The sequence below is a fragment of the Medicago sativa genome, chromosome 3, assembly GCF_051527215.1.
Source record: "Medicago sativa cultivar Bolivia chromosome 3, Bolivia_mono, whole genome shotgun sequence".
Lineage (NCBI taxonomy): Eukaryota > Viridiplantae > Streptophyta > Magnoliopsida > Fabales > Fabaceae > Medicago > Medicago sativa.
In genome coordinates this window covers 50,831,849-50,856,994 of record NC_140751.1, presented here as the reverse complement: position 1 = coordinate 50,856,994, position 25,146 = coordinate 50,831,849, and the positions used below count along the sequence as shown (strand labels likewise).

At 33.4% G+C, this 25,146-nt stretch overlaps 1 protein-coding gene and 1 pseudogene across 3 annotated transcripts; both read right to left on the bottom strand.

Moving 5' to 3' along the window:
• Positions 1-1,706: 1,706 nt before the first annotated feature.
• Positions 1,707-4,586, bottom strand: LOC146938074 (uncharacterized; annotated as a pseudogene). Its single transcript, XR_015033350.1, has 2 exons — positions 2,686-4,586; positions 1,707-2,064 (listed from the first exon to the last, which is right to left on the bottom strand). The product of XR_015033350.1 is annotated as an uncharacterized LOC146938074 (transcript).
• A 3,780-nt stretch (positions 4,587-8,366) lies between these two features.
• On the bottom strand, positions 8,367-10,849 carry LOC146938073 (putative serine/threonine-protein kinase PIX13). 2 transcript variants are annotated; one of them, XM_085752101.1, is made up of 5 exons: positions 10,424-10,849; positions 10,193-10,328; positions 9,970-10,103; positions 9,680-9,800; positions 8,367-8,903 (listed from the first exon to the last, which is right to left on the bottom strand). In XM_085752101.1, the coding sequence occupies exons 1-5, from the start codon at positions 10,742-10,744 to the stop codon at positions 8,605-8,607; spliced, it is 1,011 nt and encodes a 336-aa protein (XP_085608227.1). In that variant the 5' UTR covers positions 10,745-10,849; the 3' UTR covers positions 8,367-8,604. The 2 variants fall into 2 exon arrangements, with proteins under 2 accessions (XP_085608227.1, XP_085608228.1); XM_085752102.1 differs by having other exon boundaries at positions 8,691-8,820.
• Positions 10,850-25,146: the final 14,297 nt, after the last annotated feature.

Genomic DNA, 25,146 nt, shown 5'->3' with positions numbered 1-25,146 from the left:
AATTGTCCGTTGTTTAGTAAAGTTTGAGTGGATGTAATGGGGTGGCTAGCGTTTAATACTTCAATGCACAACAATAGCTTAGTTCATGTAAATTGTGGTAAAGGACGATATTAGTGCAATTTGGTTGGCGTATACATATGATCATTTTGAAAATTTATAAACTACCTTATTTTTCATCAACAAGAGAACAACTCAGGTATTTGCTTTTAATCTCCATCATTGGAACACACCCTATATTATACTTGGGTGTTGTTAATGCTTGAGGTTTTGGTCCAATTTTCCCTCATTGTTGGAGTTGCAAACTTGATCTCATTTTGATCTCATTGACTTTGATTTTTTTTTTTTTATCTTGTGTCCATTCATGGCACTCCTTGTGCGGTGAATAATTTATTGATATTCGCTTTTTCAAAAAAGAAAAGTTTAATTTAATAGTGTTAATATATTTTAGGGTTAAATATGTTTCTAATCCTTACATTTTGCACCCATTTGAAGAATAGTCCCTACATTTCATTAAATGTTTTTAAAATCCTCTTATTTTTTATCCGTTATCAAAATTAGTCCTTGCTGTTAATTCTCTAACGGAATGTTGATGTGGCAGTTAGTGGGTCCAAATTATTTTAGGGTTAAATATGTTTTTGGTCTCTACATTTTGCGTGACTTTGAAGAATAGTCCTTATTATTTTAGGGATTTTAAAAACATTTATTGCAATGCGGACTATTCTTCAAAGGGGCGCAAAATGTAAGGACTAAAAACATATTTAACCCTCAAAAAATTGTTAATAATAATGTTATTTGAAGTTTTATTTGAAAGAAAATGTTATTCGAGGTTTTTTTGTTAAAAAAAGATGTTATTCGAGGTTAATTTCATTGTGTAGTTTGTGACGCAGTTGATATTACGGCTATTTCATTGTTTTTATAAAAACGTTGGCATGTCATATAGGAAATTAAACCTAAAATATTAACATAAGTTAGCTAATATAATGTTCCTAGTGGCTAGTATTGAGAAAATATTTTGCATGGAGTGTTTTAAGTTTAACAATTGCTAAGAGAAAAATCAAGTTTTAATGCATTAAAAACATTGTTGCACAATTAAACCATTTGAGTCTCTTTCAACCTATCCCATACACAAAAGGATAAAAAAAAACTAAAAATATCCCTCATCCATTGCCTCCTACCCAAAATGTCGTAGAACGCAACATGTTCATGATGATCACGTCATGAACATTATACTAATAGCACACCTGCTATGTTTAAACAAACCAAGCACAATCAATGCCACTACTTCTCCATCTAGCTCTTCTAATTTCTCACCTAACATTAACCACCCCCTAGCCAAATCATGTATAAATCAAGGTTTAAATCTCAATTGCGTCATGGAAAATCATGGTTACCCTAAAGGGTTAAATCAGTTTAGTCTCTAATATATAAAAACATTTACTTCATTTGCGATTCAAATCTTGATTTGCATGTTTGTGTCAAAAAATAATAATCTTGATTTGCATGTTAGAGAGTCTCTCTTAAGCCCAACCCCTACTAGTGCTAGAATATTATTGATTAAATCAATAGTAGGCTGTTAAATTTGGAAAATTAGTGTAGATAGATTCATTTATAATTTATAGAACAGTTACAAAATCTATGGACTAATACCATAGCAATACCATTTGTTTAACCATTTATAGAGAGATTAAATATGAAGATATGTTCTTGACAAAAAAAAAAAAAAAACATGAAGATATGTTCCCTAAATCATTTTGAATTAAATAAACATATCTCATATGTTCCCCAAAGCAACACAATAAATCAAGTAAAAGGAGAACAAAGTACCAAATTTGATATCCTAAAAGTTCATACTTCATTTGGTCTTGTATTTTTAACATTCTTGTCATATAGCTTAACTAGTATAATGATATTTTCAACTGTGACCAAATCATACCATTTTTCCATCTACTACTACCAAGGTTACAACGTTAGAATGGTGTAAAAGACTCCAAATCAAAACCTCTGCAAGAAACTCTTTGTTCCCTTGAGATCCATTTCTGTCAAGTTGCAATTCAAGGCAACATCCTACAGTATAACACAACACTTGGTTAGGATGTTATTCACAATCTTACTGAACATTGAACAGGCTTTTTCCCTAACATAGTTTTAGAAAGAGAATTTGGTTGAAGTAATACTTGACTTGTGCTTTTAATCCTTCCTTTTAAGATTAGAAGATTGATATAAATCAAAGAAAACCATTATTTTGTATCAACAATGAAAATGAAAAAAAAAAATGCATATTAGTTGAGAAGTTTGAAGAACCAACCAATAAAACAGTCCATAGGTTCTAATGTGCTAATGATAATTTCACAGATTTTACATAATTGATATGGACTTATACTCGCTTTCAATGCTATCAATTTACTACTATTGCAAATGAAAACTTAATCAGTTTATACAGATAGGAAAACATTTTGTCTGACAGCACAAGTAGGTTAAACATTGATAACTATGTTTCTGTGTAATAATCAAATAAAAACAGAACAAAGTGCCAACATAAATGCCTTAGAAGGCCATGTTTCATTTGGTCTTGGTTTTTTAACATTCTGTCATGTAGCGTAGCTAGTAAAGAAATAAATAACATAAGTAGACATGCAATAAGGTTTCAGTTTGATAAGCATATAATGTTTTCAACTAAGGCCTAACCTTGCCATCTTCAACTCTGTAACCACTTTCTCGAGTCGGTTAATTCTCTGTTCCAGTTCCTCTACTTCAGATAAATAGTTAAAGCTTTCAGTTTGATTCTCAGATTGGCAGATTGTGTCATTTGACAGTCTTGCTTCTTCGCTCTCATTTCCATCTTTAAAATCAACATCTTCCAAGACATGTGTACGATCTTCAACAGATACCAAAGGAGTCGGAGTGTTATCTTTTGCAGGTAAAGGAGCACCCTCATCAACATTTTTTTCAGACAACAAATTATCTTCAACAGATTTTTCAAAGGACATAGTTCTCAAAAGTTTAGGAATAGAACCAGAAGGAACATCATCATCAACAATTTTATCACCCTGGCTTGTATTTGAACCATCATCACTAGATTTTCCAATAGTAAGAGTGCAGCCAACTAGTTTATGAGAAGGAAATTCATGTAGAATCTTCGCACGAGGTTCACATTTTGGTGAACTTGCACTTCTCTTCCGCGGCTCAAAATTCTTAACGAAACCTTGAGGACGTAATACGGATTTGGTCCACCACTTTGCATAACGTGTGGTAATACCAGCCTCAAAAAATTCAGATGGAAAATATAAACTTGTATCAGATAAGGGTCTGGAGTAATTCTTCCAAGCAATGGCTTTAGTCTCATTGAATCTAGACACATGACCAGGAACATCTTGATCAAATCCGAATTGCATAGCAACTCTATGTGGTAGATATTGCTCTATAGAGTCAAATCCAACTAGCTCAGCAACTCTCAAGAATATAACAAATGAGAGCATTTGTTCTACTACCAAATCTTTCTTAAATGGTACCGAAGTTTCATCATTTGGATAAAATACTCCACATTTATCAGCATATTCAACATAAGGACGCCAAATAAAATTATCGATAGCTGAATCTAATGCCAACCTCACATTGTCAATTTTCAAGGCCTTAACATTATGCCACCTCAAAAATACATCGTCTCCATTATTGATCAAATTGGGTTGTGGCTGCAAATTTTTGAACCTTTCCCAAACCCAAACTTGAACCAGGTAAAAGGGTGATTGTACATTAACGTCCAACACCAAGGGAAAATTATCATGACATTTTTTTAAATCAACAATTTGTTTCTTAAACAAACTCAAATCGTTATATAAGCTAGCCAAAACAGCAGGTGCCAAAGAAATAGGATTCCCTCTAGCTAGATGAACGGCAATTGGAAACAAAGAACTTTATTTATGAGGGAAAACAAAAATTGACAACCAAGTAGCAAGAAATGCTTCATGTTCAATTTCACTACTTTTATCGATGAAAATATCCATCCACACTGATGTGGAAGGCGCCATAATACTCTCTTGGCTTTCAATGCTGACGAGCTTCTGTTCGACCTCTCTCATCTCCTGATCTTCAAGTTGGGTGAAAACAGGATAACCAAAGAGAGAGTATCCCCCCAAAACAATGACATCTTCCAAAGTGATTGTTGCTTCACCAAATAGAAACACAAAGGTGTTTGTTTCACAACACCATTTCTCAACAACCCCACAAACCAAGTCTTGATTTTCAATTATGCAGCTCTTAGTATTCATTATAGGTTCAAAGATGCCAGCTTTTTTCCACACTGATTCATATTTGGGCTTAAGTTCATCAACCCACTTAACCCATTTCTCTTGTGGGTAGTGCCAGCCATTGAAATGGATTTTCAAAGGCCACTCCTTCGCTTCAGAAACAGAAGAAAAAGAAAAAGACGAAGATGATGATGGGTAAAAGTTAAGTTCATGGATGGAATTTGCAATAGGTTTCAGAAAATGGGCAGTTCTAAAAATTTGTTTACTGTCACCAGCTGGTGAAATCATGAAATCTTCCCTCATCTCCATGATGGTACCTTTCAATGGTTGTTCATTCATCATGATATGAGACTATGCAAGAAAAAGCTATAATATAGAATGAAAATGGCGAGGTTGATGCATAAAACTATAACATTTAATGAAAATGATGAGCTATAATATTCATCATGGGTTTGAGACTATGCTTGAAACTTAACTAACAAGTTTTTTGTTTTCAAAAATGGTTGTTTAACATAGTACTGTGAACTTCAGAGTTGTGTTTATGCTACTTTAGACCATAGTTTTGTTTTGTAACAAATTTTGCAGGTAGGGTATATCCTTGGCAGTGTAACAACTTGGCACAGTATCATGCATGCTTTATGTAACTTCACACAAACATCCTTGCACATGCAAAAAAAGCTAATTAACGATTAAAAGCATAAAAATTTTCTCCAATACTCCAACAATTATATCTCTACTCCTACAAACAATAAAAGTTATCAATTTGATGTCTTCCTCAAAGTAATATTGTCACGGTTTGACCGTGGCTAACCCGCAAACCACACCTCCCTCTCTTCCACCACTGTCAACGCCAACCCATCACATGGGAAAGGTTCAAATTGGTATTTTTTTTAGGTTTTGTCAACGAGTGCCCCGAGGCACTCTTTAAACATGATAAATAAAGTAATTATTTTTTTAAAATTTAAAAGTTTTCAATTCACAATGCACTAGTTACACAACATTTTATAAAAAGTTACTATTTAAGGTCCTTAACCAGTGTCCGAGGCACCAGTTAACATTTCTCTTTTTTTATTGTTTGTTAGGGTACGGTATATTAATGTTCGGGTATATGGTAAAAGATTCTAAAAAGCACGGGATTTTCCATCCATTCTCCCTGTACACCCCTTATATAACTTACATTTAAATTTATGTGTTACATAACTTACATTATTATAAACTAAATTTTATAAAGATTCTTACACCATTTACTCCTTTTTAACAAGTGTTCAAAAGAAAATTCCGGAAAAAATTATTATTGCTAGAATGCTCCTTTGGTATCTGTTAGGAAACATGGCATCCATGGAAGGAATGAGAGAAATGGATCAATGTTCTTTGTATTGATGGAAAATGAATATTACAAAATGAGAAAGTTGCAATAAAAGAGTACATCAAGGCCTATTTATAGACATCCACTAACTAGTAACTAACACTTCTTATCACTAGCTCTAACTAACTTCATACTTGGCTGTTAAGTAACAATTACACCAACTACTAACTATCATTATTCTTAATAGCCTCCCTCAAACTCAAGGTAAGAGAACTCTTAGCTTGAGTTTGAATTACAAAGCTAAAGCAAACAGAAGAAATAAAAATGTGATCAATACAAATCTTCAAACCATAAGAGAAAGCTGCCCAAACAGAGGCTGCTCTTCAATCTTCATACAAGGAACGCTGAAGGATAGTGAGTTTCAACCAAATATTCTATGCAATTGATGTTGCCACTTGCATAATGCAATCAAAACAATCAGTAACACAGAGATATCATCAAACAACCTGCAGTCCAACTACTAACCAAAACAACTTTCCAACAGATGTATAACCTCAATAATACTTCAAATGTAAAGGAGCAAAAAACAAACTTCCGCCAAGTATGAAGAACCACTCCATACACAGGTGTAGGCAAGGCAAATATAGCACTCACAAACTACAAAAACCAACATCACTAGCAGAACCTTGTGCTACTAAAACCCAAAAAATTTCTGAACTCAGGCAGTGAACTAATCAAAGAGCAAAATGCTTAACCATTAAGCAGAAGCCAAAACTGGAGGCTTAACCACTTAACAGAAGCTACCATCAATAAAGCCAACAAAGGGCAAAATGCTTAACCACCATAGGGCATAAGCTAACATCAACAAGCCATAAGGAAAAGGCTTAACCACCAAGCAGAAACTATACTCAAAGTTTAACCACTTGACAGAAGCACACCAACAAGAAATGCTTAACCATCCTTGGACAGAAGCACAACGACGCTTAACCATTCATGACGGAAGCATATCAACATGTCTTAACCATCATGAACAGAAGCACAAGACAAGAAATACAAGGATATCCAAAATCAATGATGATATCCAAAAAAGAAGTGCAAGGAAGGGCCAAAGTCTACAATGGAAGGAGGTCATATGTTGAACAAACTTCACACCAAAGGTACCATGAAGCAACAAGACCAAGGTTCCAAAGATAAAAGTGATGCCCTCCAATACCGAGCCGAGACAAGAAAAACCAAAAGTAAGCCAATAGAGATGCAAAGCCATGTGATATGTCTTCAAACCATAGAAAACAAATCCATGTTGATGCATTCAAGCCATAGGCCAAAACCAATGCTTCCAATAATGAAGCACTCCAAACAACGATCCAGGACAAAGAAACCGAGGAAAAGTAATCAATCCAAGAATCTTCCAATAATCCAAAACTGAGCCAGAATCATAAACCTCACCAAATACCAAACCAAGGGCATGAAAGTGCATGTAGAGCTCATAAAGGAAGGGAGCCAAGTGTTAAAGACAATCTGCCAAAAACTAGCACAATTGTGCATCCACAAAACTACTGATGAAGAAAGCCAGAAGCAAACAATAGCCCAATCCATGCTTCAAACACCAAATCATTGACAAACTAAGAAGCTACAAAGTTTATGAAATGGCTGAATTGCATTACACAATGCAGAAAGAAGTAAGCCAAGTACTTCTTGAAGCCTTCAATGACACAGACCATAGATTCATCCCCATGGGAACCAGCAAAAAAACACCAATGATCCACAATTTATGAACAGTATATGAAGACACCTCTCGTAAATCATCATATACACAACCAAAGGGAGGATCAATGTACCAAATTGAGAAACCAATGCACTAAAGGAAGCTACCAAGTCCAATAATCAACAGTACAAGAAGCAATATGCCAAAACTAACACAATTATGGCAACAGGTATATATCACAGAACTCAAACCTGACAAACTGATTTGTACAAGAAGCTTCATCATGTACTAGTTGAACAATCTGTCTTCCATTGAGGACTTTCAACAAACACCTTGGAAGCAATATGCAAGAAGTAGCAAACACATCATATAGAACCTTTACCAAACATCCAGTGAACCTTATACCCAGAATTGCACAGCGATAATGTTGACCAGGCGACACAAGATCCGAACCAACTATATCTCCAACCTTCAACTAAAATCACTAGAAAATCCTCAAATTGAGTTGAAGATCGTGAATGGTTTCAACCAATTCAATATATTAGAAATTACAGGGATGATGTGGATGTTAAGGTTTAAGGCAACCAGAGCAATAAAAGAGGAAACAAATCGCAACTGGAATCGAGATAATGACAAAACCGAATCGCTAAATGGAATCTCAGAGTTGAAATCAACAACTCACAGAGAAAGATTGAATTGTACCCCAAAATACTCAATTGAATCGATCTAAAACAGATCGTATTTGAAACCCTAGAAATTGGGGAAATTGACATAAATGAAATCCCTAGGATTTGGGGAAATGGATGCAAAACAGAATTGCGATAGAGTGGAATCACAAAAGAGGATCGAAAATTGGAAATCACATATGATGATTACAGGTAGAAAATGAAATCAATCGAAGATCAAGAAATGGAAAAGAAAATGGAAACCGTGGGAAAGTATGAGAAAAAGAAGGAAAAAGAAAAAATGAAAAAGGAAATTAGAATGCGAAAGAAAAGGTGAATGAGAAAATTGAATTTTCTCTAGAAAGTGCAGCAGAAAATGTCATTCAAGGTGGATACCAACCAGGCTCTGATACCATGTTAGGAAACATGGCATCCATGGAAGGAATGAGAGAAATAGATCAAAGTTTTTTGTATTGATGGAAAATGAATATTACAAAATGAGAAAGTTGCAATAAAAGAGTACATCAAGGCCTATTTATAGACATCCACTAACTAGTAACTAACACTTCTTATCACTAGCTCTAACTAACTTCATACTTGGCTGTTAAGTAACAATTACACCAACTACTATCTATCATTATTCTTAATAGTATCTTGATGCAAAGAGCATCTTGATTTCTTCATTCATTGAGCCTTTTCTAAAGTTTTCAAGATCTGCTCCATAGCCGGTCTATTTCTTGGGTCATATTCTAAACATTTGAATATAAGTTGGGCTATTTGAAATGCTGATGTTGATGAATAATGCCCTTCCAACCTTCCATCCATTATCTTTTGAAGTTTCTTTTCGTCACTTAGAGACTTCTTTGCAAACACCACGAAATTCTTCTCATTTAGCCTATTCTGGTTGTACACCATTAAACCTGTTAAGACTTCTAGAAGAACAACTCCAAAACTGTACACATCGCTTTTCACGTAGAGATGACCTGTTAATTATTGATGTAAATATAATAATTTGCTGTGTTGCAGGCCTTACTTATTTTATTACTTGTGTTTTGGAGGAATATTTTCATGAAAATTTGGCATATATAACAACATATTTTCATGAAATATTTGATGTAAAACCATGGTGTTTAACAAATTATCAAAAAGAGAAGTGTTTGACAAGAATTGTACAAACTTATTTTTTTATTTTGGTCTGGTCAAGTGTACAAACTTATTTGATTTTGTATTAAAGAGTCTATATGTCACAGCACAACATATCAAAATCAAATGAATATATGTAGCATTTGTTACATGAACAAACTTAATTTATTTAAAGAAGACACATTGTAAGGTGGAGTTTGATAGAAATCCAAGGAGAGAGGATAAAACTGTTCATGAAATTTTCGTGAAAAAAAATATATATATGCACCTGCGAATATCTGCTTATAAAATCTTCCACAGGCCACGGGGTGGATAGCTTAATGAATATTGATAGATAAATTAAATGGATTTTCAACTACCCAGTATTTAATGGATGTCAATGTTGATTTGATATATATATATATATATATATATATTATCTTTGTACTTTCTTTTTCAATTTTTGAAATAAATTAAAAAATATATATAAACAAATAAAGTAATGCAAAAAATATATTTACCAGTACTTAACGAGTGTTACCATTCTACAAAATGTAAAGTATAATTAACTTGAGATCGATGTATATAATATCAAGTTGCAGGTAAAATTAATATAAATAATTAATGTGGCAATTACCTGTAGTTGTATACTCGGGTGCTGCGTAATCAAGGGTGCCCAATGGAGAGCATCCTGACTCTTTAACTATGGGTTGCCCAAGTCTTCCCAACCCAAAGTCGGACAACTTTGCGTTATAGTCCTATTATTAAAAAAAGGAAAATGTTAACTTATACCCTCAAAATAAGTTGCATATCAACAATAAATTTGTAAGAAAACATGTAACATTGTTGTCTCAATAATTGATGAGTTAAGCATTCACCACATTTCAAAAATCATCACAAAATTAAACTTTATTACATGCTGCTTACCTCATCCAGCAAAATGTTGGAGGAGTTGAAGTATCTATATACAACAGACTTTGTTGTTGTATGCAAGAAAGATAAACCTCTAGCAGCCCCTATCATTATCTTCAGCCTTATTTCCCAAGGCAGTGGTTGCGGGCCTGGAAAACAACACACACACAATTCATTAATATAGATATATGCATAAACACAATTTTCTTATACATATTGATTGATTAATGTCGCGTACTTCTGAAGAGATGGTTTTTCATGCTACCCTTTCGCATGTATTCATAAACCAGCAGGTATTCGTCATCCTCTTTGCAATAGCCAAGTAGTTTCAGCAGATTTGGATGATCGTATTTCCCCAAAAAGTCCACTTCACTCTGCACCCAAACATATTATGATTATATGTGTATATTGCGCATTTACCAGACTACTATTTATAAAGAACACTCCTACATTGTGGAGGAATACAAACCTTCCATTCTGTAAAGTCATGTCGGCTTTTGGGGTTACACCTCTTCACAGCAACACAAATACGATCATTAACCCTAGATCCTTTGAAATTGTCATTGTTGATCCATCCTTTGTAGACCCTCCCAGAGCCACCTTCACCGATTACCATATCTGTACTGAAGTTCCTTGTGACCGATCTCAACTCTTCCAATGTGAAATTTTTTGGACTCACAATTTGTCCACCACATGCTACGCTTCTATCATCTACTGCTTCATTCCTCTCAACTTCTACATCACCATTTCTCTGAATCTTAAAGTGATAATTTACCAAACAGTTTCCCATATTCTGATAATAATAATTTTATTGAATTTGGATTGGAGAGTTGAGAGGGATTTATGTCTGAATGTTGAACCTAAAAATTCTATTCTTTTTGGGTTGTTTATGAGGATGCCTAGTGGCTTTTGTATATTCAAACTCTATATCACAGTGTTACATTTGTGTGTATTTAAAGAGGTGTCAAATAAAAGTAAGGGATGCTTCTTTAAAAAAAAAAAGTAATGCTATGGACAATGCTATATGGTACGAAAATTTTAGTGCGAAAATTGACGAACAAGCGTAACTGATGCAATAGTTGCATGTTGGAAATGGAAAAGCCAATAACATTACTACTCCATTTAAGGAATTCATGGGATGATTACAATCAAAATTAATTTTTTTGTTCTCATTCGTTTCGTCCCACGAAGCATTTTCCGTCAAATAAACTAAATCCTATAAAAAAAAATTTGGTACATCTAAATCCTATAATTTAGTAGGAAGTTACCAGGAGCCTACTTGAATTATAATTAAGGGCTGTCCCCTCTTTATTTTATTTTTCTACTCATTCATATCATATGAATGCGGAGGATGGTTAAGTCATTTAATCATTTATGCTTTCATTATTTAGCTTAGGGTTCTATTTTCATGTAACTTTCTTTTCACATGTTTTTCTATGTTAAGGTATTTATAGTAAAGTCACAAATTCATACTTGGTGCATGTGTTCCCATTTGGATTGCATTCTATGTTAAGGTATTTATAGTAAAGTCACAAATTCATACTTGGTGCATGTGTTCCCATTTGGATTGCAATCAACGTGTGTTCCCATTTGAATGGAATCTTAGTGACAACTGTACGTATAATGTGCAAGACTTATATATATTAAAACAAATTTTACACTTCTACAATTATTTTTATCTCTCACAAAAGTGAACTCAGACATCCCCTAAATTTTTTAACCAAAAAAAAAAAATCCCCTAAATTTTAAGAGAAAATTAAATGAATTACTTTTCAACATGATTTATCATACATATAAATGTAACATTAATGATTGATTTTTTTAATCTAGTATTAAAATTAAGAGCGCTGCTATACATCTAGAAAGATGTTATCCCGAATTGATCACGAAACAGTTTTGGCCAATTAAAATTCTGCTTCAGCTATGCTATTTCAAGGGAAAGAAACCATCCCGAGCGCTTCCCGAATTGTTTTGGACCATTAGATTTGGCACTTGATGGAATACATGGGGGGTGACAAAGTAAAGAGGTGGAGGATATATTAGTAACAGGCAAGCATCTTGATGTTGTCGTGAGACATTCGGGATGAAGAAATTCGCGAGACTTAGCATTATACATTCTGCTTTAGCGGAATTCATGGAGGTAGTGGTGCTATTATTTTTTTTTTTGTTATAGCAAGCCATTCCTATCGTGATTCTCTCGCTGGATATATTGCCGGGAAGTTTAGCATTATTGTAAAATTAATTACTTTAACCTCTAAACTACATTGTTAACTTTACAAATTATAATCAATGGACTTTTTTCTTTAAAAAAAGAAAATCAAGGGACTTTTATGTACACCCAGGACATATTAGACTATTGATTATATTGAGCATGCATAACGGGGAGGTAGGGACTAGGGATCGAATAAGTGGGAGGGACAATAAAATTCTTCAATTGATCTAGAGTCACAAACAGGTTTAATTAATTAAGAAATATGTCCTCCTCAACCACCCATAATTACTTTGCTATTTTGATCCCCACATGGTAAAACCCAATCACAAATTATATATAAAAAAACGTCCTACTTCCCTTAAAAACAAAACATGAACAAATGCTACCCATTGTTCGTCCAAAATTATGGATAGAATTAATGAACAAATATTCTAGTGGAACTACCTTTCAAAGCAAAATTGGACATGTCAAGCAACTTCAAACCAGCAAAAGAAAGAATTTAAACTATTTTAGACACACTGGTATGAGACCATACATTTATCTCCTTTTTCCATTTTCATACAACACATACAAACCTACCTATTGATCATTAAAAGCAGTTGAGGGAATCCTATGGTCAAAAGATCACTCACAATAATAATAAAATGGGACCAGAGTAGAGGAAAAATTAATTGATGTGGAAAAATATTTCCTCCTTGAGTATTGACTTGAGTATTTCCAATTTCATGCAAACCATACAATTGTAATTGATCACTTTAAAGGTAAATTAAAGCCTTAGATATTTAATTTCATTTATGGAGTTGTTAATTTAATGAATTAGGTCTATGTTCCTAAACTTTTTTTCTTCTTTATTTTAATATATTTTTAGTTTATAAAAAAATGTCTATGAGTTTTTTTTTTTTTTTGACAAGATGTCTATGAGTTGTTAATTTAAAAAATCATTATGTTGGCCTATCCCTAATTCATAATAAAAAAAAATGTATATATGTATTTTCATTTGTGTCCGTTTAAAAGTTTGAACGAATCAACTAAATGTCTAAAATTTTACATCTGGGTTTCCTTTTTACTATAACTATTCTTGCACTTTTGGGTTTCTTTTTTACTATAATGATCCTTGATATGTTATATCTTGTCAAACTGATTTTAAGACAAATAGTTTTGTGAGCTTAAGAGCTTAAAATAATTTAAAAAGATAGTGGAGGAGATCGACTTAGATGTAACATCCTGTCGATCTTAAGTTGTTACAGCTTATGATCCTAAATTTCTCCCAAATCAATTTTAAATCAAAATTAAATATGAAATGTAAAATTAAAACTGTAAAGAGAATTAGCTAAGATGAACCATCTTATTAATCTTGTTTAGGCTGCCTGAGTTTTAGTGGCTTGGAGTTCTAAGTTTCCTTAAAATCATTTTTAAAGACAACGAAGCAAAATAAATGGCCACCCAAAACACCCTAAAAACTCTCCAACACATAGGCAAGCCTAGCCCAATGTACCCCAACTCTAAAAGGTAAGTAGAAAGCATCATTAGTGGGTTGTCTCTAGTTATGTGTAGATTTGCCATTTTCTAAATTATTCTTTTTCTACAAAAGAAACTAGTGTTTGTGAAATAAGGATATGAAGACAAGTTTCCTATGGAGCAATAATTGTGACGCAAAACGGAAGGATTAGCAAGCGTAAAACCTAAAAGATAAATAGACAAGTTGTAAGCGATCCACCTATCAAATAAATTAGCTGCCTCTTAGGCTATGAAACTTCTTTTTAAATACTAGAGAAATAACAAACCCTAATGGGCCGAAAGGTATATTTCGAATTAATCCGACATCGGATGTCAAATCTGCACCATTCCAAGTGAGCATTTCTTGCACGCCACTTCATCTTCGATACATGCCGCCAGTTTGCCTACATCAAATTGTCATAAGCACATTTCCACCACCAGTCTCCTCTATTTTTAATATTGAAATGAATCTACATCGATATTATAAATTCAATCCAGTTTCATATCATAACTCAACACAATCAACCTACTTTAAATTCACCGAGATATAAAACCATGAATAGTATTATTAGTTCTCATATTTCTTCTTCTATTGTGCTTCTTCTATTATTCACCACCATTCTCCATTGCACGTCTTCAGCATGCCACTAAAAAGATCTTGCAATTTTATTCCAATTTACAAAAGGAACAGTTGAAAAGAATTCGGGGGAGTTTCTCAGCAATCTTGATCTTAGGTGAAACTGGTTTGATTCAACAATCGAGAAGAATTTGGTGGATTTCACAAAGAAGTCGGTCTCTAAGTGATTAAAAGAACTTAAAAAGAATTTGGTGTATTCATCAACAACAATATTTCAAACAGCCTTACTTATACTCAAATTATGTTTAGAATCTGACCCTAAAAATAAACAGTATATGGAGAAGGCTCAATCAATGAAGAAATCCAGAAGCTCTTTGCATCAAAGACATCAAAGGAGCATTCTAGCAATAATCAACAATGGTCTCTATGCAGAAGCACTTTTCTAAACATTTGTGTTAGTTTGTTTTAATTCAAGTTGTTACAAATAATATAATCAAGCTCATCTGATTAATCACATTAGGGATTTTAGTTTGTTCTAAATTTGTTTTAAAATTCCTAGAATCTAGCTTATAGTTGTTAGGGTTGTTACTTTACTTGTACTTCAAGTAACATAGCAAATGCTTGTATATAAGCTTATTCCTTGTATAGTTTTACATATCTCAATAATACAAGTTCAATACTTCTATTCTCAATCTTTTTTCATTCTTCAATTCTCTCTAAAACCAACATAAACTCAAAACCCTAATTCTTAACTTGTTGAACAAGTAAGTGTTGGTGCGCTAACAAATTGGCATCAAGAGCTTGTGGTTTAGTTCTAAGGAGTAATCAAGATCTTCAATCACGCTAATTCAAGGGAGAAACGCTGAAGGAAGCACCATGAATGGTAGCAGTAGTTTCAACACTCATCATCCAATTCTTGAAGCACGTAATTTGGAAAGATGGAATGCAGTTATGAAGAATATGTTTGGAGCACAAGATTTGTTGGAAATTGTGCAGAATGGTGTTGGTGATTTAGTTGCGAATGCCACAGAAGTGCAAAGGAACACGCACAAAGATCTGAAGAATTGAGCATCAGAAGGAGACAAGAACCTGCATTTTAATCACACGACAACAACAATAAACAATAACACCATATCAAAACCCTAACACCAACAAAACAAAACAAAAATAATAATAACAAAATTTGTTTAAGTTTCTTACGAATAATGTGATAGCACTGTTCTTCAAGGGGAATTTGTTGGTCGAGACATATACGTCGAATCATATGATCAATGGATGTTCTTCCATCAAATACAACCGAGACGGATTTTCCTTGAACATCTGTTGTCACATTAATATTGAACGAAGATTCTACTTCATCATCATCCTTTCCAGCCGAGAGATCGATAGAGTGAGATGTAGGTGGGTGAGATGAATACGTACGTTACGTAGGGTTTTGGAAGATCGTTGTTACTAAGAGTGTTGGAAGAATTGTGTTTTCCGTGTGTTTTGTTGTTACTAAAGGCTGTCAAAAATGGTCTGCCCATATTTTGGGCTGGGTCTCAAAAGGATGGTCCAAATTTCTTTTTGATGATTGCTTTTCAGCCCCCAATATCTCTTTAGGCCCCCTAAAGTTACAAAAATCCATTTAATAATACATCCGGTATTTAAATAAAAATTCATTTTCAACATCATAGTTTTCATTTTATAAAACCAAATTTTGTACAACATAAGTATTCTCACACTCAAATTATTTATGTTTGGTGCATCAGACCCCAAAACAGAAACAACGACCCAACACATATACAAAAACCTCTTAGAAATAGAGAACTATCACAATCAGCTAAACACATACTAAGGTTAGCGTAATACAACAAGCTACTCATACATAAGTTTTAACACATACCAAGTTTTAACATAATAAAATAATAACACTAACCTGTTGTGGCCGCGGCGTAGCCTTGAGTATGAGAGTGTTAAACATCGTCATAAAACCTCGACATTTTAGAAGGCCAGGCCACACCTTCGACAGAAGGTAAATAAATATTCCTTTATATGACTGTCATCTCAATCTTGATCAGTCATCAGCAACACACGACCATATCTCAAAAAATTTGTGTCGGTATATTTCTTGTAAGCTTTCAGGCCCAAAATTATCATCAAATCCTTGATGAATATGTTATTTAGTATTTCTTTTTTGGCTTTTGATGCATTCAAAAATATTCCGCCGATCAGAAAGACACCAATCTTGACTCTTTCCAAAGGATCGAGTGCCGAAAGTCCATCCATCTTATAAAACAGTAAAAAAAAAATTAAAATAAATAAATCAAAATGATGAGATATGAAAGTATGAGAGTAATGTGTTTTTTGGAGGCCTTGTGTGGTCAAGACGATTTCCTATTTTTGCATAAGATGAAATATTATAGTACATAGTTTAACATTTAACCATTTATAGGGATAAATAAATGAAATACCTCACAAGGCAATAAACAAAGTGTAGGGATAAAATAATGACGAGTTGTTTAAAGAAATAAACAATGAGACATTATGCATGATAAGTAACTTACAACAAACGACTTCCCCGAATCACCCTTCGTTAAAATCAAGGTGCATTGTGCGGCATCGGATGAGGCACCTAACTTGGCATCATGCAGTTTTGGAATTTGCATCGGAAGGAGACGAGAACCAACATTTTAATCACACGACAACAACAACAAATAACAAACAACAACTCCATATCAAAACCCTAACAACAACAAAACAAAACAAAAACAATAAAAACAAAATTTGTTTAAGTTTCTTACAAAGAACGTCATAGCACTGTTATTCAAATAAAAATTCATTTTCAACATCATAATTTTCATTTTTTAAAACCAAATTTTGTACAACATAAGTATTCTCACACTCAACTTATTTATGTTTTGGTGCATCAGACCCCAAAACAGAAACAACGACCCAACACATAAACAAAATCCTCTTAGAAATAGAGAACCATCACAATCAGCTAAACACATACTAAGGTTAACGTAATACAACAAGCTACTCATACATAAGTTTTAACACATACCAAGTTTTAACATAATAAAATAATAACACTAACCTGTTGTGGCCACGGTGTAGCCTTGAGTATGAGAGTGTTAAACATCGACATAAAACCTCGACATTTTAGAAGGTCAGGCCACACCTTCCACATAAGGTAAATAAATATTCCCTTTATATGACTGTTATCTCATTCTTGATCTGTCATCAGCAATACACGACCATATCTCAAAGAATTTGGGTCGGTATATTTCTTGTAAGCTTTCAAGCCCAAAATTATCTTCAAATCCTTGATGAATATTTTATTTAGTATTTCTTTTTTGGCTTTTGATGCATTCAAAAATATTCTGCCAATCAGAAAGACACCATACTTGTGTCTTTCCAAAGGATCGACCGAAAGTCCATCCATCTTATAAAACAATAAAAAAAGAATTAAATTAAATAAATCAAAATGATGAGATATGAAGGTATGAGAGTAATGTGTTTTTTTTTTTGGAGACTTTGTGTGGTCAAGAGGATTGCCTATTTTTGCATAAGATGAAATATTATAGTACATAGTTTAACATTTAAGCATATATAGGAATAAATAAATGAAATACCTCACAAAGGAATAAACAAAATGTAGTGATACAATAATGACGAGTTGTTTAAAGAAATAAAAAATGATACATTATGCTTGATTAGTAACTTACATCAAACAACTTCCCCGAATCACCCTCCGTTAAAATCAAGGTGAATTCTGCGGCATAGGATGAGGCACCTAAATTAGCATCATGCAGTTTTGGAATTTGCATCGGAAGGAGACGAGAACCTGCATTTTCATCACACGACAACAACAAACAACAACACCATATCAAAACCCTAACAACAACAAAACAAAACATAAACAATAATAACAAAATTTGTTTAAGTTTCTTACAAATAACGTGATAACACTGTTATTCAAGGGGAATTTGGTGGTCGGGACATATACGTCGAATCATATGATCAATGAATGTTCTTCCATCAAATACAACCGAGACGGATTTTCCTTGAATTTCTGCTGTCACACTAATATTGAACGATGATTCTACTTCATCATCATCCGTTTCCCAGCCGAGAGATCGATAGAGTGAGATGGAGGTTTGTGAGATGAATATGTTACGTAGGGTTTTGGAGGATCGTTGTTACTAAGATTGTTGGAATAATTGCGTTTTCCTTGTGTTTTGTTGTTACTAACTGGCTGTCAAAAATGGCCCGCCCATATTTTGGGCTGGGTCTCAAACGGCTGGTTCAAATTTCTTTTTGAGGATTGCTTTTCAGTCCCAATATCTCTCTAGGCCCCTTAAAGTTACAAAAATCCATTTAATAATACATCCAGTATTTAAATAAAAATTTATTTTCAACATCATAGTTTTTATTTTTTAAAACCAAATTTTCTACAACATAATTATTCACACCCAAATTATTTATGTTTTGGTGCATCAGACCCTAGAACAGAAACAACGACCGAACACATAAACAAAAACCTCTTAGAAATAGAGAACCATTACAATCAGCTAAACACATACTAAGGTTAGCGTAATACAATAAGCTACTCATACATAAGTTTTAACACATACCAAGTTTTAACATAATAAAATAATAACACTAACCTGTTGTGGCCGCGGGGTAGCCTTGAGTATGAGAGTGTTAAACATCGACATAAAACCTCGACATTTTAGAAGGTCAGGCCACACATTCCACAGAAGGTAAATAAATATTCCTTTATATGACTGCCATCTCAATCTTGATCAGTCATCAGCAACACACGACCATATCTCAAAAAATTTGTGTCGATATATTTCTTGTAAGCTTTCAAGCCCAAAATTATCATCAAATCCTTGATGAATATGTTATTTAGTATTTCTTTTTTGGCTTTTGATGCATTCAAAAAAATTTCTTCGATCGAGAAGACACCATACTTGTCTCTTTCCAAAGGATCGAGTGCCAAAAGTCCATCCATCTTATATAACAGTAAAAAAAAAAAAATTAAATTAAATGAATCAAAATGATGAGATATGAAGGTATGAGAGTAATGTGTTTGTTTTTGAAGACTTTGTGTGGTCAAGAGGATTGCCTATTTTTGCATAAGATGAAATATTATAGTATATAGTTTAACATTTAACCATATATATGGGTAAATAAATAAAATACCTCACAAGGGAATAAACAAAATGTAGGGATAAAATAAGAGTAATGATATTTTGATATCCATTTAATGACAACTTTGTTGACAACCTTGGTTTTCTCACTTCTTATTGGTCAAAAACAATGGAGAGAGAAAAAGGAAGAGAGAGGATAACAACATCATGTGAGTGTGAGAGAAAAAGTTGTCAAAAAGTGGTTGTCAAAATATCATTTCTCATAAAATAATGATGAGTTGTTTGAAGAAAAATAAACAATGAGACATTATGCATGATTAGTAACATATAACAAACGAATTCCCCGAATCACCCTCTGTTAAAATCAAGGTGCATTGTGCGGCATCGAATGAGGCACCTAACTTGGCATCATGCAGTTTTAGAATTTGCATTGGAATGAGACGAGAACCTGCATTTTAATCACACGGCAATAACAACAAACAACAACACCATATCAAAACCCTAACAACAACAAAACAAAACAAAAACAATAATAACAAAATTTGTTTAAGTTTCTTACAAATAACGTGATAACACTGTTATTCATGGGAAATTCGGTGGTCGAGACATATACGTCGAATCATATGATCAATGGATGTTCTTCCATCAAAGACAACCGAGACAGATTTTCCTTAAACTTTTGCTGTCACATTTATACAACATAATCATTCACACCCAAATTATTTATGTTATGGTGCATCAGACCCCAAAACAGAAACAACGACCCAACACATAAACAAAAACCTCTTAGAAATAGAGAACCATCACAATCAGCTAAACACATACTAAGGTTAGCGTAATACAATAAGCTACTCATACATAAGTTTCAACACATACCAAGTTTTAACATAATAAAATAATAACACTAACCTGTTGTGGCCGCGGGGTAGCCTTGAGTATGAGAGTGTTAAACATCAACATAAAACCTCGACATTTTAGAAGGTCAGGCCACACCTTCCACAGAAGGTAAATAAATATTCCTTTATATGACTGTCATCTCAATCTTGATCAGTCATCAGTAACACACGACCATATTTCAAAAAATTTGTGTCGGTATATTTCTTGTAAGCTTTCAAGCCCAAAATTATCATCAAATCCTTGATGAATATGTTATTTGGTATTTCTTTTTTGGCTTTTGATGCATTCAAAAAATTTCCGCCGATCGGGAAGACACCATACTTGTCTCTTTCCAAAGGATCGAGTGCCGATAGTCCATCCAACTTATATAACAGTGAAAAAAATTAAATTAAATAAATCAAAATGATGAGATATGAAGGTATGAGAGCAATGTGTTCATTTTTGGAGACTTTGTGGGGTCAAGAAGATTGTCTATTTTTGCATAAGATGAAATATTATAGTATATAGTTTAACATTTAACCATATATATGGATAAATAAATAAAATACCTCACAAGGGAATAAACAAAATATAGGGATAAAATAATGATGAGTTGTTTGAAGAAAAATAAACAATGAGACATTATGCATGATTAGTAACGTATAATAAACGACTTCCCCGAATCACCCTCTGTGAAAATCAAGGTGCATTGTGCGGCATCGGATGAGGTACCTAACTTGGCATCATGCAGTTTTGGAATTTGCATCGAAATGAGACGAGAACCAGCATTTTAATCGCACGGCAATAACAACAAACAACAACACCATATCAAAACCCTAACAACAACAAAACGAAACAAACAATAATAACAAAATTTGTTTAAGTTTCTTACAAATAACGTGATAACACTGTTATTCATGGGGAATTTGGTGGTTGAGACATATACGTCGAATCATATGATCAATGGATGTTCTTCCATCAAATACAACCGAGACGGGTTTTCCTTGAACTACTGCTGTCACATTAATATTGAACGAAGATTCTAGTTCATCAGTCATATAAAGGGAATATTTATTTACCTTCTGTGGAAGGTGTGGCCTGACCTTCTAAAATGTCGAGGTTTTATGTCGATGTTTAACACTCATACTCAAGGCTACGCCGCGGCCATAACATGTTAGTGTTATTATTTTATTATGTTAAAACTTGGTATGTGTTAAAACTTATGTATGAGTAGCTTATTGAATTACGTCAATCTTAGTATGTGTTTAGCTGATTGTGATGGTTCTCTATTTCTAAGAGGTTTTTGTTTATGTGTTGGGTCGTTGTTTCTGTTTTGGGGTCTGATGCACCAAAACATAAATAATTTGAGTGTGAATACTTATATTGTACATCTCACCCACCTCCATCTCACTTTGTTTGAAGAAAAATAAACAATGAGACGTTATGCATGATTAGTAACATATAACAAACGACTTCCCTGAATCACCCTCTGTTAAAATCAAGGTGCATTGTGCGGCATCGGATCAGGCACCTAACTTGGCATCATGCAGTTTTGGAATTTGCATCGGAATGAGACGAGAACCTGCATTTTAATCACACGGCAATAACAACAAACAACACCATATCAAATCCCTAACAACAACAAAACAAAACAAAAACAATAATAACAAAATTTGTTTAAGTTTCTTACAAATAACTTGATAACACTGTTTTTCAAGGGAAATTTGGTGGTCGAGACATATACGTCGAATCATATGATCAATGAATGTTCTTCTATCAAAGACAACCGAGACGGATTTTCCTTGAACTTCTGCTGTCACATTTGTACAACATAATTATTCACACCCAAATTATTTATGTTTTGGTGCATCATACCCCAAAACAGAAACAACGACCCAACACATAAACAAAAACCTCTTAGAAATAGAGAACCATCACAATCAGCTAAACACATACTAAGGTTTGCGTAATATAATAAGCTACTCATACATAAGTTTTAACACATACCAAGTTTTAACATAATAAAATAATAACACTAACCTGTTGTGGCCGCGGGGTAGCTTTGAGTATGAGAGTGTTAAACATCGACATAAAACCTCGACATTTTAGAAGGTCAGGCCACACCTTCCACAGAAGGTAAATAAATATTCCTTTATATGACTGCCATCTCAATCTTGATCAGTCATCAGCAACACACGACCATATCTCAATGAATTTGTGTCGGTATATTTCTTGTAAGCTTTCAAGCCCAAAATTATCATCAAATCCTTGATTAATATGTTATTTAGTATTTCTTTTTTGGCTTTTGATGCATTCAAAAAAATTTCGTCGATCGTGAAGACACCATACTTGTCTCTTTCCAAAGGATCGAGTGCCAAAAGTCCATCCATCTTATATAATAGTAAAAAAAAAATTAAATTAAATGAATCAAAATGATGAGATATGAAGGTATGAGAGTAATGTTTTTGTTTTTGAAGACTTTGTGTGGTCAAGAGGAATGCCTAATTTTGCATAAGATGAAATATTATAGTATATAGTTTAACATTTAACCATATATATGGATAAATAAATAAAATACCTCACAAGAGAATAAACAAAATGTAGGGATAAAATGATGATGAGTTGTTTGAAGAAAAATAAACAATGAGACATTATGCATGATTAGTAACATATAACAAACGAATTCCCCGAATTACCCTCTGTTAAAATCAAGGTGCATTGTGCGGCATCGGATGAGGCACCTAACTTGGCATCATGCAGTTTTAGAATTTGCATCGGAATGAGATGAGAACCTGCATTTTAATCACACGGCAATAACAACAAACAACAACAACATATCAAAACCCTAACAACAACAAAACAAAACAAAAACGATAATAACAAAATTTGTTTTAGTTTCTTACAAATAACGTGATAACACTGTTATTCATGGGGAATTTGGTGGTCGAGACATATACGTCGAATCATATGATCAATGGATGTTCTTCCATCAAATACAACCGAGACGGATTTTCCTTGAACTTCTGCTGTCACATTAATATTGAACAAAGATTCTACTTCATCAGTCATATAAAGGGAATATTTATTTACCTTCTGTGGAAGGTGTGGCCTGACCTTCTAAAATGTCGAGGTTTTATGTCGATGTTTAACACTCTCATACTCAAGGCTACGCCGCGGCCATAACAGGTTAGTGTTATTATTTTATTATGTTAAAACTTGGTATGTGTTAAAACTTATGTATGAGTAGCTTATTGAAACTTTGCCTGATATGGATGTTGTCCTATGAAGGATCAATTTCAAATCCATTCCCATTGTGAAGGAACATTTCTGCAGGCAGAGCTGTTTTTCTTGTCTTGTAGCAGAGACACAACTGAGTAGTGGAGGTAGTGGTTGTACACTTCGTACAATTGTACTTTTGTCAACGCTTTTTGAAGATAAGCATCCAATGCCTTCAAATCCATTCAAAATGACCGTTGCTTTGCATTCCCTGTCTTCTGCATTGCTTTCGAATCCATTAAACAGCTTTTGAAGCTTTAATTCTTCCATCTTGATGAATTTCAGCTTCTGGTGATTTCCAGCTTCTGATGAGGTTGCTTTTGATAATCTTGCTTCTGATGACGTCACCACTTCAAGAGCACTTTCTTCAAGAGCACTTTTGGACTTCAGGAGGATTTCTCTTCAGACGCTTTAAGCTTCCTTTTTTTGTTCATTTCTTAGCTCTCTTTTGTTCATTCAGAACCTATTTAAGATGTAAATTTTTGTATATGGTTATGTACACTTGAACAAATATTAGCTAGTCCAATTGACAATTTTTAATACCTTGTTATCATCAAAACTCTCAAGGTTTATTGTTAAACACATTTTGTTCCAACATAATTTGTATGAAACTTTATGCAGTTGTTTTGTTTCCTCTTATGAGTAATGAGTGATAATGATTCCATGATATTTTTGTTTAAGCGTACTTCGATTAGTCATATTTGATTTTTGACATAAGTTGTGTTTGATTTTTATCTGGTTAGTTATAATTTTACCTATTTTGATCAACTATATAACTTTGGCAGTATGTTCTGCCAGTTTATGACACATGTAATACATGACTATATTAAGGCAGAACAATATATTGTTGGTATTGAAAATAAAATTTTAGGATCTATGCAATTCATATATAGTCATATTTTATCATGTAAACAACAAAATAAAATGTCCTATGTTTATTTTGAAACAAGTTGGCAATATTATAGAGTTAATGTAATATTTTTTTTTTATCTCGTGATAAACCGCGCCAACCGAACCAATCCAAGCCGCATTGGTTTGGTTTGGTTTGGATGACTATCTAAAAATCAACCGAACCAAACCATACCGCATGCTTTTTTATCTCGCGGTTTGGATGACTTTTATGCTCAAAATCGAACCAAACCACACCGCGAACACCCGTACTTTAAATGTTCATGTTCTAGCAATATTTGACCTTCTTTATTGGAAGCAGATTTCCTGCTTTTACAGCAGGATGCTGTAAGGTGTGTGAGCCGTCCGATCAAAGATATGTGGTTGAGACTAAACTATGTGAAAACTGGCAGAATAAATCTAAACCGTTGGATCAATGTTTTATGGCTCAGATTGACCACTGCGTGAAGAAGTTCATAGTAGAATCTTTAAAATCTTTAAAATTAAATTATAATACCTAAATTTCCCTTGTTATAAATTACTTTAAACTATGTTTTCATCTTCATTCTAAATTTACACCTCTCACAAACATTCATAGTAGATATTTAACGTACAAATTTCATAAAAGGTTAGATTGAAACAGGTGATTTCCACAATCAATCAATGACCCGATTTGATTTCTCCCCTAAAACAAAGATGCAAGTGAATTTCCTATAAAAAAAATG